At 36.0% G+C, this 18,361-nt stretch overlaps 1 protein-coding gene across 1 annotated transcript in view; it reads right to left on the reverse strand.

Annotated features, from left to right (window-relative positions):
* USH2A (usherin) overlaps window positions 1-18,361 on the reverse strand; it is a 602,856-nt gene that overhangs the window by 306,741 nt on the left and 277,754 nt on the right. Inside the window, exons 23-25 of the mRNA XM_081823209.1 lie at window positions 16,912-17,071; window positions 15,385-15,556; window positions 9,485-9,632 (exon numbers count right to left, since the gene is read on the reverse strand). Coding sequence (XP_081679335.1) covers window positions 9,485-9,632; window positions 15,385-15,556; window positions 16,912-17,071 — 480 coding nt within the window. The remainder of the gene's footprint in view (window positions 1-9,484; window positions 9,633-15,384; window positions 15,557-16,911; window positions 17,072-18,361) is intronic.

An 18,361-nucleotide genomic window follows, 5' to 3' on the forward strand; every position in this document is an offset into this window, starting at 1 on the left:
GGGTTAGCCTGGTGATGGGTATTAAAGAGGGCATATTCTGCATGGAGCACTGGGTGTTATACGCAAACAATGAATCATGGAACAGTACATCAAAAACTAATGATGTAATGTATGGTGATTAACATAACATAATAAAGGTGTCTTGAAAAAAAAAAAAGAATTAAGTGTGATGCCTGTAAGATGAATGAACTTAGAGTTGTCCCTTCCTTCCAGGGTAAATTAAAACCTTATTTGCTGTGGGAATCTTGCCTTAGACTCTCTCTTCCTGTGCTGATCTATGTCTTGTACTGCACATCTCTTGTAAAAAATAACCTGCCCAACTCTCAGAGGCATATTGTAGATAGGTCTGTATCCCCTACTGGTATGCTATCTGTTATCACCCAGCAGTTTCTTATGGGTGTGCTAACTATTTAACACTCCTCTCTACCCCAATCAAGTCCAGAGAGCACAGTGTGAAAAACAAAACAAAACAAAACAAGTACTTACCAAGTGCTGTAAAATACTTTTTGAAAAAAAATCTGCTGGGTTTAGTGGATTTGGTTTTTGGTAGTTATCTGATTCCTCAGTAAATATTTATGGAGTACCTACTATGTGCTGGACATTGTGTTCCAAGCTGGGAATACCCCGAACAGTCCTGGTTCCTGCATTCATAACACTTTCAATCTAAGTGAGAAGATGGACTAAGTGGATTATGTGTGTGTGAAGATTATTAAACGAGAACCAGATGGAAAAGAAGAAAAAATGGTAGTGGCGTGGGAGGCAGATGTTAACCTAATCTAGGTGGGTTAGGATATTAAATTTATCTGGGAAACTCGTGTTTAAGATGAACTTGGCTCTTGGACCTACTTCATCAAGAGGAACAATGTCACAAATCATTAACTGACTAATTATAACAAATAAATATTTCATAATAATTAATAAAAAGCTTTCAATGAGGTATCAATGAGTTGATTACTATTTAAAAAATTAAATATCACAGACATACTGGATAAACAATCTTCATCTAGAACTTTTGAACACTGTCCTCCTTACTTGCTTTTAAAATGTCTAGAGTGCCAAAACAAAGTTTAACTAAATGGAATTTTTGTTTACTTATTTACTCTTGCTATCCCCAGAATGAATTTTACATTTATCTCTACATCTAGCCCCCAAATTCTGTGTGCTAAGTGTGGATTATACAAGGTTTAAAAATCAGTTAAGGACTCAGCAGAAACTTGATGGCAACTCAAACTCATTTACAAAGCTATGGGCAGAGTTAAGGGAAGGCACCAGGTGGTAATAATGCATCCCCAGCTAGTCATAGTCAGGCCTCCTAGGAGACCATGCTAACTAGTTAAGTAAGAGCCCATAAACATTCTCAAATTTGCAAGGGAAGGGATGAGAACAGATTTGGGAACCTGGACAAAGAGCTGGGGTTATAGGAAAGGGCCATTGGATGGGAGCTGTAGCTTTTGGTGGAGGAATACCGCCCTGAAGCCCAGAGCTCAGTAGACAGGGAACAAATGCTTTAAATTCTGAGATTTCGTTCTCCTCCCACACTCTCATCTCTTGCTGCTGCTGCCACCTCTCATGGACAAGCCAAAAGGAAGCCAGAGGGAAAGAGAGCAAGCTCATTGACACTGTGAGTAAAGGTCAGCCTTGTAGGATACAGGACTGAATGGAAGAGCAAAGAGTAGCTCCAGACAGGCCAAAAAATATATATATCTAACATAAAAAATTTACAGTAATGCATTATGTTGCACTGTTTTGTATTTTCTGTGCTTTTCTCTTATTCTCTTATGCTAATAATCGGTAAGCTAGCTATAACAAAATGAAACAGTATAATGCTGTCTGGTAAGAGGGATCAGGTTCTTTAATCTAGTTCTACAAATTCAGTTCTTCAGTGGATAATCCACAAAATGGATATTTAATTCCCATTGGCTCTCCAGGGTAAGCAGTTTCAAGTTTATCACCTTTCTCTTTCCATAATGGTAGAATTTTTAAGGTGTTTAATTTTCACAGGGAAGCTGAATCATAATTGTCCATAAAGCACATCCACTGGGATATATATCTTTGTGCCTCTTCATCATGTTCTGTCAAATTGTGTTTCCTAAGGTGTTCAATAGGTTGTCATCTATAACCAAGGAAATTCAATACAAGTACAAAACAATGTGAATTTAATACAAGCTATCTCTATTTACACTGGAGAATTCTGTTTACTGTAAGAATTAAACAACAATGCTTTAGTGTGTCATAAAAATAACATGTATAGTGAATATAGATGCTCCAAACATATTTGTTTGTTTTTTTTTCCAGTACAGCATGGCAATATGAATATCAACTGTGGGTTTTCCCCCAAGGTCCAGATGATGATTGAATGTGGCAGGTATCTCCCAGTGTGAATACTTGATCCTTCAATTAAAAAGGAAAAGAGAGAACAGTTTTCACATTGTGGAATAATGCCTTATTACTGTTATGCTCTCCTAAAAATGGATTCAATGGAATCTAAAAAAGATTGTGCTTGGGAAATTCTACCTGACAAACTGATTGGAGGTGTTTCATAAAAGTTACACAAGGTTTGCTCAAAACTGTCAAGCAGTTTTCCTAAGTGATTCACTGAATTCTATAATCCATTTCTCCTATTAAAACTGAACCTTTTCAGGAAAGAAAATAGAATTGCATTTTGGCTGTTTAAAAATAAAGTTAGTTCAAAATAAAAAGCTTGAAAAATAGTTATTTCTTCAAAACCAGAGAAAAATCAGAACAGAGATCTTAAGAATTTTGAATACTGTCACTGAGAATGATGCATCAAACAAGTCAAAGCATCTAAAAATATTTTTTTATGTGGCTAGATGGAATCCTGAATTATGAGCTTTTCTACAAAATGTAGAGGCAAAACAGTACAGTGAATAAAATCATGAATTTTTTGTGTCATCCACACCCTGCTTTGTATTACATTCCTACTTAACTAGTTGTCTTTAGCAATTAATACTTATAAATCTGAGTTTCCACAGCTGAATGTTAGAATAATACCCATTTCATGGCTAGTTGTGAGGATTAAAGTGCCTGGTACATAGTTCTAAGCTGTAGCTATTCCTACAACTATTACCATCAGTGTTGGTAGGAAATCAAATACTTCTTTCTTTGTATGGGTGAATCACATAGTATTTACACACACACCTTCACGTATATATACTATAAAAGTCTATTTCTTTCTTAATCATCTCTTAATGTGAAGGATGACATATACAGAATGTGTATAGAACTTCTGTAGTTAATTATTTCTCTACCACCCATTTCTGAAATCATATATATGCTTAAAAACTGAACTAAATGGGGGTGCTGGGTGGCTCAGTCAGTTGAGCATCCAACTCTTGGTTTTGGCTCAGGTCATGATCTCAGGGTCATGAGATCGAGCCCCATGTCTAGCTCCATGCTCAGTGTGGAGTCTACTTGAGACTCTCTCTCCCTCTGCCCCTCCCCCTGTGCTTGCGCTCTCTCTCTCAAATAAATAAATAAATAAAATCTTTGAAAAACCTGAACTAAATGTTCTTTCAATAATGTCCTATTGTCTTCATGGTACTATGTGTAAGTCTGCAAAAATAATCGACTTCCTAACTTCTTTCTGTTCCTATCGACAGTTGCCACTGTCTTGGTACATATCCGCATATAAATTCTCAAAAAGCCAGCCCAGTACAAAAGGCTGCATTAGGAAAATATTTTCATAGGTTCCTTAAGTACTCATTCTTTTCTCAAGAAGTCCCTGGGACCCTGTCTAATGGGTGCCCAGCTCTCCTTCTCCTGTGCTCATCTTGACATTACCTAATCTTGATGGCAGGAACAATCTACCCTTTCACACAGAGGCATGCAAAGCAGATCCAGTTTCACACACTCTCTTTAGAATCTCAACGAATCACTAGGCTGAGAAAATCTTTTTTTTTTTTTTAAAGATTTTATTTATTTGACAGAGAGAGACACAGCGAGAGAGGGAACACAAGCAGGGGGAGTGGGAGAGGGAGAAGCAGGCTTCCCGCTGAGCAGGGAGCCCGATGCGGGGCTCGATCCCAGGACCCTGGGATCATGACCTGAGCCGAAGGCAGACGCTTAACGACTGAGCCACCCAGGCACCCCTAGGCTGAGAAAATCTTATACCAAGCAACTGGGCCTTTGAGCCTTCAGCAGGCCAAGAGGGAGATGCCTTTCTGCTGGCTTTGAAATCATTTCAAATTATATTATGTAATTATAAAACGTGCTGTAAATGTGCATTTGCATGTACTGTGTAATTGCATATGCATATACTTTTCACATCCACACAATAATTATGTTATCATTGTCCCTATCATCAGCAAACATTAATTCCGTCAACAGCTATTTAATACCCATCTACCCATGACTGGCACCTTCCCAGTTGCTGGCACTAGAACCGTGATCAAGGCCACAGAGGACAAGTCACATCCCTGTCCTTGTGTGGGTCACAATCTAACAGGGAAACTGTTCTAGTAAATTTACTTAAGTAAAGATAGTGGATAGTTACAAGCAATTGTAAATATTAATAAAGGATAAGAATTTCATATTCTATATTTCTAGTTACTGTTTTTTTTAAAAAAACATTCTAATTACTTTCAAATGTCATTACACGTTATGCTAGGTAATGAGGAATAAGTTTGGTAAAGTCAGTATTGATGCTGATTTTAGCAAGGGGGACTTCAAGTGTGAGGGAAAAACATATTTACAGATTCTAAGGCCTAGGCTTCTGAAAGGGAATATGGCTCATGAGAATTTGGAAGCTCTCAAAAGCATTATTCTAATTATGCAATTGTAATCTTCACAACACAGGTCACAAATTTATTAGACAGTAATCCTTTGTGCCCCTTCTCACTGATGGCTGATGGTATGACAAAGGAAAGGTCCAGGTGCTATACAATAAAGGGTTCTTATCTTCCTAAAAGTAGCTCCCATTCAGGTTTTAAAATCCTGCCTGAAATAGCAGCCTGCAGAGAACGCCTTTGCCAGAGGGGATGTGGATGCCAAGCGCTCTGATTAGAGAAAGAGCTGGAGTGTCACACCACCATTTTTGCAGGTAAGTGAAGCAAGGGACTAGAATTCGGTAGGACACGTTTGAAGGAAAGAAAGCCTTAGGTGTGAATCAAGTGATAAAGACCGAGTACTTACAGACTACTTGGTAGAAGGCAATTAACAGCATGTAGCATTATAATAGCAAAATCATGGAAACATAAATATCCACTGATAAACCACGGGTCTCATAAGCTGTGGTTTTATTCAGTGGGACTCCACTGCCTTTTGAAACATTGAAGCTGGGCTCTGTCTGCTTAACTGCCATGGAAAAATGTCTCCACCACACTAAGTGAGAAAAACAAGTTACACAAGACAGAATGATCTCACTCTGGTTTAACAAATGTGTATTTTATGTATCTATCTTTAAGTGATTATTAATTGAAACTTTTGTTTGTTTAAACTAACACAGCCCTTAACCTTTTCTTCTTCTGGTTTAAAAGTTTACTGCATTTTATTATATCCTCTCTACATCATATTTTTAAAATTGTGGTAAAAAAACACATAACCTAAAACTTACCATCATAACTATTTTTCTATGTGTAGTACAGATTGTTAACTAAACGCACATTGCTGTATAACAGATCTCTAGAACCTTTTCATGTTGCAAAATTGAAACTATATTCCTTGAACAGCAACTCTCCATTCCCCCTCCGAACCCCCTGCCAGATTCTAGTTTCTGTTTCTATGTGGAATCATGGAGTGTTTGTCTTTTTCTGACTGGTTTCTTTTAGTTAACATAATGTCCTCAAGGTTTATCCATGCTGTAGCATGTGATAATTTCTTTTTTTAAGGCAGAATAATATTCCATTGTGTGTATGTATGTATATATATATGTATATATATAAACAAATGGGTATTTGTTTATCCATTCATCCATCTGTGGACATTTGGGTCTCTTCCAATTCTTGGCTAATGTGAATGATGCTACAGTGACTGTGGGTGTGCAAGTATCTCTTCAAGATCCTGCTTTCAATTCTTTTGGATAAATACCCAGAAGTGGGATTGTTGGAGCACATAGTAATTCTATTTTTAATTTTTTGAGGAATTTTCCATACTATTTCCCATAATGGCTGTCCCATTTTATGTTCCCACCAACAGCCCAACGGTTCTAATTTCTTGACTTCCTTGCCAACATTTGTTATTTTCTGTGCATTTATTTTTTTCTTTTGGTAGTGCTAATCAGCAAAGTTTTAATTGAGCATCTATTATGTGGGTCAGGCACTATTCTTAGAACTGCTGGTAGAGCACAGAACAAAAAGTTCCAGGACAGGAAAAATTCTCAGAGCACATGAGGCATGTCCTGAAGCAAAGAGCAAGCTTCCCAGCACAAGCTGTGAAGTAGAGCAGGTTGGGAGAAAAGAAGAAAATGGCAATCAGAAGGACAAGATGCCATTCTCTTAGCCACTGGGTCAGGATATCACAAGATTCTGATGAGTAGAAAGTGACTGTTTAAATCAGAATCATTTATGAAAAGCAGAGAGTCTGTTTCCTAAGCCATGCTGTCTAAAGGTGACCATTTGCTTGATAGGCAAGAACTAGACATTTATATCAGAACCTTTTATATCTCTCATATTTTGTCACATATGGGCATATATTTTGGAAATATACATACTACTTATTACTGAAAGTGTGTTTATTGTTTCTCCATATTTTTTTCCATGTTAATAATCCTGATCCCAGCATGTGCAAAACCATGCAAAAAGCATCTGTTTCACAACATGACAATCTAAATGCCTATGTATCTCTGGACCTGCCACACCTAATGGAGACCCAGAGGGATGACACTTCCACATCCCATAGGGTTCCTCAGGGAACTTCTTCTCCATACATTTGGCACCTTATTCATATCTCTACCTTGTGATTATTTGTTCCCCTAAGGAATCCTAATATCCTTAAGATCAGGGATTAGGCAAATTCATCTTGGTATCATCAGAATGATGGCACCTAGCAGTAGGTCATCAAAAAATAGACTTTGAATGAACCAATTCAGATTTTTGCAGGGTATGAGGAAGCTCTTGAAGTTATCTGGGTGAAAAATATCAGTGACCTTCCTTAGAGGAGTGCAGTTGAGGGTCATGTGGTAAGACAAGTCAGGAGTGAGCCAGGGTTGAAGTCAAGAATGCCACCCAGGTTTCTGGCTCATGTGACTGGGTTGTGCTAATCAGGAAGAGGAGGAACACAGGAGAAAAGGCAGGTAGAGGGGCAGAGAACATGTGGAGAAATCAACTTGGATATGTTGAATGTAAAGGGTAATAAAAATCCAGGTGGAGGTTTCCCGATCTCAGGGTCCTGGGATTGAGCCCCAAGTTGGGTTCCCTGCTCAGCAAGGAGTCTGCTTCTCCCTCTCCCTCTGCTCCTCTCTGGCTTGTGCTCTTGCTCTCTCTCAAATAAGTAAATAAAATCTTAAAAAAAAAAAAAGAGGCCCACATTTAGTTCTGAGGAATGAGTTAGATTTCCACAGTAAAGATGGAAAGAAAATAGGGGTTGTCAACGCCAATTTTATAATCAAGAGAACTGGGGCTCATGGAATTTAGTCTATCTTCCGAAGTAACGCACTACTACACAGCAGAGATAATATTTGTCTCTAGGCCTATTTGACTCCACACCCACGTCTTGCAACCCTACAGTAAGCCATAAGTATTCTAGAAAGGAACATGTGTTACAAGGCTCTGTAAATGCAGGTTGAGTCATAAGTTGGGAGTGACCTGAATACCAGACTAAAGAATTTGGATTTTATTCTTTAGTTTTTTAGGGGGAAGTATGGGGGCTTTAAAAACAAATAGAGGAACAAGGTGTTTTCCAACAATCAGATTTTCCCTCCTCAGATGCTAGACAATAAAAATCAAGCACTGGAAAATTTGGGGCAAGTGAAGAGAGAAGTAGGTGGCGTGAAAGTTGCTATTTTCTTTTTAAATGAACACTATTACTTTTTAAATGTCTAACCATTGCCCCACAATAAAAATTTTGAAAATTCTGATGTGATTAAACACAAGACTTTGGAATACAATGAAATTGTTTACACAAATCTCCAAAACCTCTCAAATTCTCTTTGGTTCAATGAATACCTTTTAAAACTGCTTGCAAATGCACAAAACATAGTATGCAAGTATTCCCTGAAATGTAGAAAGTATTTCTCTTGTCCACCTAGGATTCTGAGTACAGTTGCAGTTCCAGGTGCTAAAACCAATGGTATGAAGGAAAATGCTCTACGATGCAAATCATGCAATGGCATTTAACAGCAATCCAATTGGAATAAATCACTAACATTTTCACTGCCACCTATGGGCTAGATGCATTTGTGGAGCACGAAGTATGACAAGATTTTTTGACTGTTTCATATAAGTATCAAATAGAGATCCATTTATTTTTTTATTAGGAAATTTATAACAGTACAGGAATCACTTCAATAGCAGAGATAATCACTCACTCTAATTATTTGAACTCTCTCCATTACCTCAAATATATCTAATGCATTTGCCAAAAGTTTAATTAAAATAAGATGACTGGAATAATTAATATCATAGTAAACATAAGACAAACTAATAAAATTACAGTTTTTTTCTTCCATTCTTTTTGGCTATGCTAAAGGAGGCCATCTCAATTTTCAGTAACAAACTACTTAGAACAATTTCTAGGATATTAAAAGTCTTGATGTTTGTCTTAAAGGGAACAAAATTTGATGTTACATAAGTTTCCATCAGTGTGGAACGATGACAGTATGTTGTGTGAAACTTAAAGATATTTCCAATAAATGAATAAAGTAATTTCTACCTCCAAGTTATTGCAAATTCTTTATAATAAGATTTTATTTTAGCCAACTTTAACTGACTCATGTAATTCTCTAAACTATGCAAAGATGTATATATCACTTAGAAATATACACAACCAACTTGAAGTTAAACAAGTATAAATACATATATATTTAACATATGCACTGTTTAAAAACTGCATGCTGACATATTTACATATAATATATTAAAATACAGAGTTCCAACTGGTCTCTTCTAAGATAAACTTATTCAACCGAAAGCATTTTGAAATACACGATGTGCATGGACTTTCTATCTCTCTCTACCTTTCCGAGAATGAACTCAGGACTGTCAGAAACAGAAAGTCACTGAAAATATAATGTCACTGTCACAATAGCACTTTGGGAATCCTCATCTGTTCTCTACACCTCTCCTGGAACGTATTGAACAATAAGATGCAGTACACAAGAACTATCAAAAGGGAGCACTTTTGAGCCACCAAAATTGTGTGTTAGCCTAAAAACTACAATCTCCCAACTACAGACAATGATCCTATCTCAAGTATTTTATGTGCTAAAATGATCATTAAAAATTAAGCACCACATATAAGCTGCCATTTAGAATATTAATTTACCTTTGCTAATCATCTTTTTAACTTGAGGCTAAAAGAGTTCACTTACCATTTGGATATTCAGGCTCCGTCCAGGAGATGTGAAAGGAGTGAGGTGAATAGGAGTGTGCTTTGGGGGTTGGCACACCTTCGGGTGCCTGCTCATCAGTTAGGGCCTCACTGGTCTCGCTCACAGTGCACCCACCCCCTGTGCAAGCCTGAGGAGAAATGCAAAAACCACATTTCACTCTAGGTCGCAAAAGTTTTCTGGGTCCAGAGCCTTGGAAACAGAGAATTCATAACAAGAGTTCCAGATACTTTGAAATACAGTTTTCTTGATCCACCCCCCCCACCCCCCAACACCAAATAAATTTGTTTCAGTGCTGAGGTCTGACATTTAATTAGTTTGCTTTTCAGGACACAAGACAGCCATCTCTGATAATTAGAAAATAACCCAAATGTATGCATGTATGAATTAGAAGTACATCCTATGTTAGAGCCTAGAGATAGAGCATCTACTGCCTGGGTGAATAACCTTGATGAAATCAGCCTTGCACAAAGTTTCCTAGAAGGAATTAAGTGCACGCATGCACAGACACACACGTGTGTGTGCACACTACATGAGGGTAATAATAGAGACTGAAATTACTTCAGGATAAAAACAAGTGATTTGGAGTAAAAGAAAAGATCCACAGCAAATATAATTGCCTTTATTGCAATAGTGTAACCAATATATTTAAAGTACAACATAATGTGAAATTGAATAAAATAGTATTTCTTATATATCAGCAACATAGCAGTTGTTGAGTGACTTTTAATAGCTTAAAGGGTCAAATCACTTACTTATGTGCCAGAGGAAATGGGCTCATTACACGGCCAGCAAACTTCAAGTGATCACAGAATCTTCCCATTCCCTAATAAGGTATTAACTAATGCCATAAATGAAAACATGGATGCTAAAGATACCTGGGAGGGCCCTGGATGGCTCAGTTGGTTAAGTGTCTAACTCTTTTTTTTTTTTAATTTAATTTTATTTTTAAAAAATTTTTTATTGTTATGTTAATCAGAGTGTCTAACTCTTGATTTCAGCTAAAGTCATGATCTCAGGGTCGCCGGATCGAGCCCCACGTCAGGCTTTGGGCTCAACAGGGAGTCTGCTTGTCCCTCTTCCTCTGCTCCTCCCCCTGATCACATGCACGTGTACTCTCTCTCCCCCTACCTCACCCTCAAATAAATAAATCTTAAAAAAAAAAAAAATCTGGAAACTTCTGTGTGTACTCTCATAATTAACTACAAGTAATTCCAAAATAAATGTTTGAGTGTATTAGGAAAATATCTCTGCTACCTAACTTATTGGATAAATATTGTTCCAGGAAGCAGAGACAGACACACAGGGCTTTTCCAGACTATATTTGCTAGCAAATATTAGCAATCATATCTTTATATAACATAGATATTTGAAAACTACACTTAACCTTTGTTCAGTATCTCTTTAGGTTCCAGTTGTAATTTACACAATCAAATTTAAAAATATTTCAAAAAGCCCTAAAATTTACTGAAAACCAATTAAGAAAATGAAGGAAAATCATAGGACAATGTCAAAAGCAGATAGGCATTTAGTCCATTTTCAGGGAATGTAGATATTGCTAGCATAAAAAATTAAAACATCTTTTCATTTCTTTGGGCCTGTCCCTTGCTTTTCAGCTTGATATTAAGGGAACAACCTTTTGATAATTAACACAGTTGAAATTCTTTTCCCTATAAATAAGAGAGAGTTGACTTATTTTTGAAGATATTTTCTTATGTTGCAGTATACTATTTAACAAGTTGTCTCAAATTCTTTTAACAAGTTGTTTCAAGTTCTTTATTACAAGTATAAATATTAAATGGTCAGTAGACATGGAGCTCAATCTCACCTTCCCTTGTAAGAATACAACAGTAGCCCTATATCTTCAGGATAATTTCTCATCAGCATAAGCAAGTTTCTGATGGGTTAAACTGTGGCTTGGGCATGAAATTGCATTAAGATTGGGACCTAATTAACCTCTGTGGGTTCCCTCTAATTCTCAGCTGCAGTGTGTGCATATATATGGAAGAGATAAACTATCCTCCTCCTGAGAACAGAATCTTTGCAAATAAAGAGGAATCAATTGAGCTTGTGGCCAAACCATGACTCAAAGCTCTAGGACATGTCATTGTTAGCCCAAGAAATAACTACCTGAACATTAAAATAGAAAAATTTAAAAAAGACATTTCAAACATACTAAAAGTCCACTAGAAAATACGGCAGGAAAAGAGGCCAAGTGGGACAGCCGAATTATCAAAGGAAAATGATGGAAAGAGCATTCTTTTTAGTCCTCAGAGAGATAAATCTATCTACTTGCAGTTCCTAGATTTTTTTTCCTTAGGAGGGGAAAAATGTTGGAGCATCTTATTGTTAAACCCATAATACACTGGGATTTAATTCAGATAGTCTACTTGTCACTATTATTTTTTTATGTCCTAAGAATTGTCCCCAGCTAACTTTCCCCAAAGAAATATTATAAGACATGTAATTATATATATTTAAAAATAAAAAGTGAATTGAAATTTACTTTGTTTTGAGAATTTTAGGATGCCTTTTGGGATAAGTAAAGACATCCTCTGGTTTGGAAGGACTGATCTTTGGGCTATGGGCTATGTCATCTAAGATCCATAAACTCATAATTTGACAAAGGAGCTTTCTAAGAATCCAAGGAGTTTATGAGAGAATTTTTCTTGCAAATAAAACAGAATTGATAAAGTATTACCTGCAAAATATTTTATTTTGTTTTTTTTCCTCATTCTTTTTGCATGCATTTAGAGGTACGAAGTGAGCAGTTCCTAAATAAGGAAAAAAATACTCTTAAAGTTGCTTCTGATTGGTCAAATCTAACTGATATTATCTAAATGAAATCAGACCAATCAGTATCTTGTTTGACCTACCAGCACCGGAGGCCACTGCATGCAATGCAACTGAATGCTGATTAAAATGCTGGTTCGGAAAAACTAAACAAAATAGCGGGATTAATTAAAAATGCTTTTATGAAATGGCAAGGTCTTTGAAAGCCTCTGAGCCTTTACAATAAGGCATTTCAACCCATCTCCTATAGCTTTCTCAGTTACAGCCATTTTTGTTAAGTGCCAAAGTCATAGTACCACCCTGAAATGTCCAGTAACTTCTGATCAAATAGGGAATTGAATTTTGGTAAAGGAAATGAGTAATTAATAAATGTGTATCAATTATTTTGAAATGATGACTATTAGGAACATCCAAAACTAGCATTCTCTTTTTCAATTGTTTGTTTTCAGATAAGTAGGCTCTGAGGATATTAAGAATGCAGCATACCTTAAAGTATGAAGAAAAGGAACAAGGCCATGTTATATATAAATGATACTTTGAAAAATTAAGCTCATCATTTCCAAGAATCTTTCCAGTAAAGATATTTAACATTTAACATTCATCAAGAGGCAAATGTCTAGCTGTAATATGAAAATTATCAAGCCGTACATATCTTGCTACTAATCTGTATTACTAGCTTCTTTATTTAATTGCTGACTTATTATCTTTATTCAGAGCTACCACACTCCACAATACCATTTGTTGAGTGTAGTGACACGTTATGCTGTCTCTTCCAGTAGAAAAAGTATATGCTTGGATCCACACAGTCCCCAATTCTGACACCTTATAGCAAATCATTTAATTCGTATCAGAAGTCTCAGATTCTTTATGAAATATATATACTTAGCGTTCATTCATTCATCCATTCATTCAAGAATTGTTTGCTGAGCTTCCAGTTTCTACCAAACACTGTGCTTGACTCAGCAGATAGAATTTTGAAAGATGCTGTCTCTACCCTTCACGAGTGTATAATCCAGTTAACAGGAAAAATTAAATGAAGCCACTTGAAGTAATATACTGTCTCTGAGTCTAGAGTAAATCACAGTGGCTTGAATCCTCATGTATTGTCTTCTATTCTTAAGGGCTTGGCCATCTGTATGTTTTATTTTCCAGAACTTTCAACATGCTAAGACTATCTATAAAGACAACTGCACTTGGCTGAGAACCTAATCTCCATCTACTAATCTAATGACCTTGAAAGCTAGTTATTATGTGGAAACTGTGAAATATACAATAACCCTTCAATTCACCAAGATGAACCTAAAATGTTCTGGTTCACTTATTTTACTGGTTATAGAGTTAGGTAAAAAACTTAATTGACTACTTCCTGAAATATATTAGTGTATTTTCTCCACTACTAAATACTGTGAAATCAAAAATAATGTGAGCAAATTTATTTTCCTAACAAGAGTTAGGGCAAGGACTTCCACATCTTTATGACGTTCTGCATCAACATTACACAATGGCTGACAGATCTCATTTGATTCCGTAGAATATTGTTTGGGATCACAGAATGATTTAGTGTCATGGAATTTTAGGGCTCAAAGAGACATTAAAAATCATTTAGTTCAAAGCCCTGATTTTAGGCTTAAAGAACATAAAAATCAGTGCAGTTAAGTGAATTTGCCTTTGGTTACACAGTTGGTAGCAAAATCCGACTTGAAATGCAGGCAAGCAGCCTCCCAATCTAGTGGTATTCATTTTTCAAGATATTACAGATGTATAAAACATAGGAGATTGGAGTGGATTTACACTGATTGCACAGCATATCCTAAAAATTACCTGGGGAGTAGAACTTTGTTTCATGACATTTGCCTCCTGATAAAAACTAAAAGCACAACAATTTCTGTTTAATTTTGGTTTCTTCTAAGCAATAGAGTCTTTTCTGGATTTTGATATTACCACTGTTTTGAAAATAGTGTGGATTTCTGTATTAGTTTTTGAAAATCAAGGTAATACCTTTCCTACATCTTGAGTAATACGACTAAGTAATCAAAGATGCTGCTTCATAAGTCCATCTGCGTGTTGAACACCTAGGCACATAGAGTCAATTCTGAATAGGATTTTTAATATTGTCTGATTGCCCTTGTTTTGGGATGTCAGGTCAGACAGTAAGCAATAGTTGAATGTAGTTTATTTTCTCATGGTATAATATTTAGAGCATTCAAGAGCATGTTAAGTAAAATGAATGCATACACAGTGTCTACATAAATGTAAATTTATTCATAATCAAGAGCAGAATATTTTCTATGGCATTTATCAAAGCAAATATCCTTATATAGGTATTACTATAAAATGAAGAGTGTGTTTAAAACAAATAGGGACAATCTCATGTTTATATTCAGTTATTTTCAGATGTGCTATTAAACTTAAAAAAGATTATATTTCATCAAAAAACAAAAGGAACCACTGAGTATAAATTCCACAGTAATATCAAGGTCTTTTAAAAGACCTTTGTATAAAAGTGCTATTTTGCATTAAAAAATGCTATTGTCTGTCTAAAGACCTCTAAAGTACATTGATTCTAGGGTTTTTATTAAGTGACTGTTCTTTTGAGATAGAAGTGTAATGTAAACCAGACTATAATAACAATCGTAACAAACCAGAATATTTAGGGATCACTTAAACCATCATTTTAAAATATAAGACCTAAATTCTCATACCATACATTGTTTTCCAAATGAAAACAAGCTCCATAGGGAAATAACCTTATTAATTCAGGCACTTTAGAAAAAGCCCTTACCAATTATGACATTCTGGAAATAACAAAGAAGAAATAATTTCTGATAATCCCAAATTAGATTTGGGAAAAATCTAATGACTCAGATCGTTATGCCATCATTCTGTGTAATACAAAATAAATATGTACGTATTAGATCACATTCCCATTTACGGTGTGAAGTACGTTTTCAGTCTCAATAGCAATACAGAAATTTTGGGTTTGGGTTTTTTTTTTTTTTTTTAAGTGAACAAGAGAGAGAAGATGGGACAAAGGAAGAGAGAAGCAGCAAGAGAAGGGAAGAGAAAGTGGTAGAGTAAAATGAACTTACTCCCAGCTTGATGAGATATTTATTACCAGGGGACAAGTATTGTAGCAGGTGATCCTGAAAAAGTTCCGTACTGTTATAGACGACATCCCAAATTGTAAAATCATGTGTGTGATTTGAAATATATAATATATAGCGCTCCAGAATCCCATTTACATTTCTTGGTTGTTTCCACCTGGGAATGGAAAAATATAGCATGACTATCCATCATTCATTCAAGTCAAACCTGCAATGTGCAAGATTTTTAAAAGACGCATATGAACTTGGATTTATGCCACTCAACACACACACACACACACACACACCGAAACCTTAAAAAAAAAAAAAACCCAAGTAGTTATTAAATGTCTCTTCTGAATGGTCTAAAGAAAATATGGCATAGTGCCTACTTTCTAGTTACTTATAATTTTAACTAGCTAATAATATAAAAAATGTGTGAATATTTAATTTTGAACTTAAGCCATAGAACAAAAATTGAGAGAAGTAGAACATTTGAGAATTTATGAGAAATGGGAGAGAGAGAGAGAGAAATAACATAATTGTCTTGAAAAAATGCAGCCATCTAATGTCAAATTAACCTGCAACTCTAGAATACAGAGAAGCTGAGGACTGAAGTGCTGAAGTAGTCAAATCAAACTTCATGGATAAGATGAGACACTACCTAGCCACAGAAGACTGTCTACTTGATGGATTGGATATGGTAGGCACAAGGAAAAGTAGAGGATATTCCACATACACCTTACAATGTGTCAGTGAACATGAGCCGGACAAATCGTAAAATAGACAGAAACAGGTAAACTGAGAAATACTTAGAGTAGTGGGACATCTTTTGGTGTAAGTAATGCGGGCTCAGCTTAGGGCAGCACTGAAAGCCAACAGGACATCTCAGACCTGGAACAATGGGGTATGGATCATAATGTTTCCCAGCTTGAATGAATATCCTAATTTACTCAGCCCAAACTCTTCTTTTCCAGATGGGAAAACTGAGACCAACAGAGATGAATGTAAACAAGTATTAATTGGTGGCAGGAGAGGTTTGTTAAATTTCAATTTAGTATGACAGTATACCTTGTACCTCAGAGATTAGGAAATGGGTCAGAATCATTTCATATCAAAAATAATCTGAACATGCCTATATGTGAAAGTTCCTTTCTGACTTCAACTGCAGGGGAACAAGAAGGTCTTAGTGTATACTCAAAAAGAAAATAAATATTTAGACTCTAATTCCAACTCATCACGGATAACACCTCCCCTACAGAAAGCCCAAGGCAGTCCTGTAAGTGGTCAGTTTCCCTTTATTGAAGCTTGCACAGAATCTGTGTACGTATGTAGCTAAGCCTGATTGCATGGAGACGAAATGGAAATTAAGTTGGCAAGTGATAATCAAAGGTTCCCAGAACCACTGAACTAATCACTTCTATGCATTTCATCACAATAAAATTAATTTTATGTCACAAGCCCTTCCCTTGATTGAGCTCACTGGGATTCTTGCATAAACCAATGTGGGACAGAGACAACATTTCTACTTACTGTACATATATAGTTCTAGAATCCAGGACGGTCAGAAGTGGGGAATCCACGTGCTCTGGTGGAAGCTGTGCCGTGTAGAGTATGACCAGGGAACTGTTTGTACATCCCACATGTGTGCAGGCACCGAGTACAAACTGGTGGGGTGTAAATACTGCTAAATCTAGAGGGTGGAGGAAAAAAAGAATTTATATACCATTATATTTTTTATTCAGGTGATCCAATTCCTTCTCTACATTCCCACTTCTTAGAACTGTTAAAATAAAAAAAAAAAAAAAAAGAACTGTTAAAATAAAGCTTAAAACAAGAATCAATAACCCTAAAAATCAATAGCAATAAGATATAGGCTGTTTTATCCTTTAAATACACTACAGTTATTTTTAAATAGGTAAGTGTCAGTCAAACTCTTGCTTTAACTTTTTCATTTTAATAATTTGACCATCCTCTTGAATGTCTACGACCAGATAAGTCATTTTCTGAGTTTAGAGTTACTTCAACCACTCTGCTAAAAAATAAATGAGACATTTAAATGATTTTTAAAGCATATTTGAAGACAAGGGAAGTTGCTTTTGAAATGCAAATACATAACTTGCAACAATGACTTTGTGCTTGTAATTCCTTTTGCCTAACTCCTTTCTCCTGTCCACCTGACCACCTATTATTTGACCTTCAAGTTGTCTAGCTCAAAGCAAAAGCCTGTCTCTTTCTTAAGATGTTCCTAACACATCCTGCCGTGACCCCTGGCACAAGGTGGAGCTCTTATCCTCTCCATGGATTTGGCTCCCCCAGATTTGCACACACCCTGTGCATAGCATTGTAACACTATCATAATGATTTGTTTACGTGACTATCTGATTCACTAAGCTGAATATTGTGAGGGAAGGATTCATTTTTCATCCTCAGTATCTAGCACAGTGCCTGGCACATTGTAGGTTCTGAATATATGTTTGAATAAATGAATAAAGAACTAATGAATGAGATGATCAAGACACAGTTGAGCTGGGCATGAACAATGACCGAGAGAGTGGGATAGTACCCCAGCCAGTAATGATCTCTCCCTCCCATGAACCTCCCTAGTACTTTCTTCCTTTTGGCCTTTCTAATGGATATCATTTTCCCTTGCATTAGAATAAACCAATCTGTAATTTACTAATTCAATTCCGAAATGCCCTGAGTACTTCAGTTATAAAGGTACTCAACCATTATTTTATTGATGAATCTAACCAAAGTGCAGTCAACTTTACCAAGATTTAAATATCATTTATAATTTTATACTACTAGAAGAAATTTCTATTTTCTGGAATATTTTTGAAATAAGCTAGTCACAATTTCAGTGACACATATTTTTAAATCTCATTAACCTGAACCATTACAATTCTACATTTAAAAGACTAATGAGATACAACCTAATTTAGGGAAAGAGATTTTGTATTACACTGATAGCAAAAGTAAA

This window comes from Leptonychotes weddellii, chromosome 6 (genome assembly GCF_054177405.1).
Source record: "Leptonychotes weddellii isolate Sample4059 chromosome 6, ASM5417740v2, whole genome shotgun sequence".
Taxonomy (NCBI): domain Eukaryota; kingdom Metazoa; phylum Chordata; class Mammalia; order Carnivora; family Phocidae; genus Leptonychotes; species Leptonychotes weddellii.